The 1630-nt window shown below is 52.4% G+C and overlaps 1 protein-coding gene across 1 annotated transcript in view; it reads right to left on the bottom strand.

The window, feature by feature from the left end:
* Positions 1-1338, bottom strand: part of Mrpl4 (mitochondrial ribosomal protein L4) — a 6041-nt gene extending 4703 nt beyond the window's left edge. Inside the window, exons 1-3 of the mRNA XM_028763768.1 lie at positions 1095-1338; positions 942-1008; positions 676-826 (exon numbers count right to left, since the gene is read on the bottom strand). Coding sequence (XP_028619601.1) covers positions 676-826; positions 942-1008; positions 1095-1151 — 275 coding nt within the window. The 5' untranslated portion in view covers positions 1152-1338. The remainder of the gene's footprint in view (positions 1-675; positions 827-941; positions 1009-1094) is intronic.
* Positions 1339-1630: the final 292 nt, after the last annotated feature.

Here is a 1630-nt window from a genome sequence, read left to right as displayed (position 1 = left end):
TGCACACAGTTATTTTATTCTGTCAGTTATTTTTTTAAAGGATTATTTATTTATCTTATGTATATGAGCACACTGTAGCTGTCTTCAGACACACCCGAAAAGGACATCAGATCCTGTTACAGATGGTTGGGAGCCACCAGGTGGTTGCTAGGAATTAAACTTAGGACCACTGGATAGCAGTCACTGCTCTTAATCGCTGAGCCATCTCTCCAGCCCAGTATTTAGTACTTTTATTTCTACTTATGGTGCCATGTAGCCCAGGCTGGCCTGGAACTAACTATGAAACCTTGACCATTAATTTCTTGATCCTCCTATTTCCACCTCTACAGTGCTGAGATTAGAGGTGTGGGTCACCATGCCCTTGTGTTCTTCAGACGGTAACCCAGAGCAAGGAGCGTGCAGCAAGCCCTATACCTGAGCACAACCACAGCACTAATATATAACGTTTCTAGAGAATTTTCTGTGTGGTAGATTAATCTACCTAATTGTTATCCAACTTCTTGAGGTCTGACAAAACGGGGACCCAAGCACAAGGGAGCAAGACAGAACGTAGTAAGTCAGGATGGCAACAGGGCCCTGTCCTTCACCCTCCAGGCCTGTAGTAGGGAAACTGATCACCCTTTTTGTCACGTGGAGAAACCAGGGCAAGGTCCTCCCACTGCACCCAGCACTCACCGGGGCGTAGTTGCAAACACGTCGGGGTGCAGCTCCGTCAGGCCGATGCGCTCCTGCTCGAAGCCTCGGAGAGACGCGACCCAGGCTTGCACCGGGCGCCGGTGCGCCGGGATCGGGAGCTCGCACTTGCGCAACACAGGATCTGGGAGACCTGGCCGGGGAGGGGAGGGGGGGAATGAGCGGCCAAGGGTCAGGATGAAAACTCAATACTTTCGGTGCCATCTTCCCCAACTCTGTGTGTTACGGTATGATCCCGGCCGTCTCACCTGCGCCGTCTCCCGGCTCTGAAATCTCGGCTGGCCGCACTGCGTCTTCTGCTAGCGAGTGGATGACCTGGAAAATGACAGGCGGGAGTTAGAGGTGCTCTCGGAAGTTCTCAACCTTTGACCTCCGACCTTGACCTCAGCTCAATGCCCTACCCGGGAGCCAGAGGGTCGACACCAGGCCCGGGAAGCGGCCTGGAACAACCGCAGCATTTCGGATAAAATCTCGCAACGCAGGCGGTCGCTGCACCTACGGACGCTCGCGGCGATGACTGATAACGTCACACATGCGCCGGCGCACGTCACGAATGCGATTCCGCCGCCATCAGCACCAGGTTCCGAAGCCTGAGGCTGTGGGTGAGCTCTACTTGACAGACGGAAGCCCCGACACCGAAGAGCCCGGAAGCAAACCAATGAAGTTGCTTGACCCCAGAGGCGTGTTTCTACTTTAGCCAATGAACCTCAAAGATAGATGGAGGGTCCGCCCATACCTGGGCGGTACTTGGCTGAGAGATAATCTTTTGGTTGACAGTAGACAAGCCTCCTGCTACACTCCGTATTTTGCCTACATTTTTTTCTGTGTCTTTCTCTCCTTTTACCATTATTGATATGAATTGATTTTTGTCTTTTAGAGTCAGGGTCTCACCCCTGACTAGCCTGAAACTCACTATGTAACCCAAGTAGTGCATGCC

This window comes from Grammomys surdaster, unplaced genomic scaffold (genome assembly GCF_004785775.1).
Source record: "Grammomys surdaster isolate TR1022 unplaced genomic scaffold, NIH_TR_1.0 140, whole genome shotgun sequence".
Classification (NCBI taxonomy): Eukaryota; Metazoa; Chordata; class Mammalia; order Rodentia; family Muridae; genus Grammomys; species Grammomys surdaster.
This window is presented reverse-complemented; position numbering and strand designations above follow the sequence as displayed.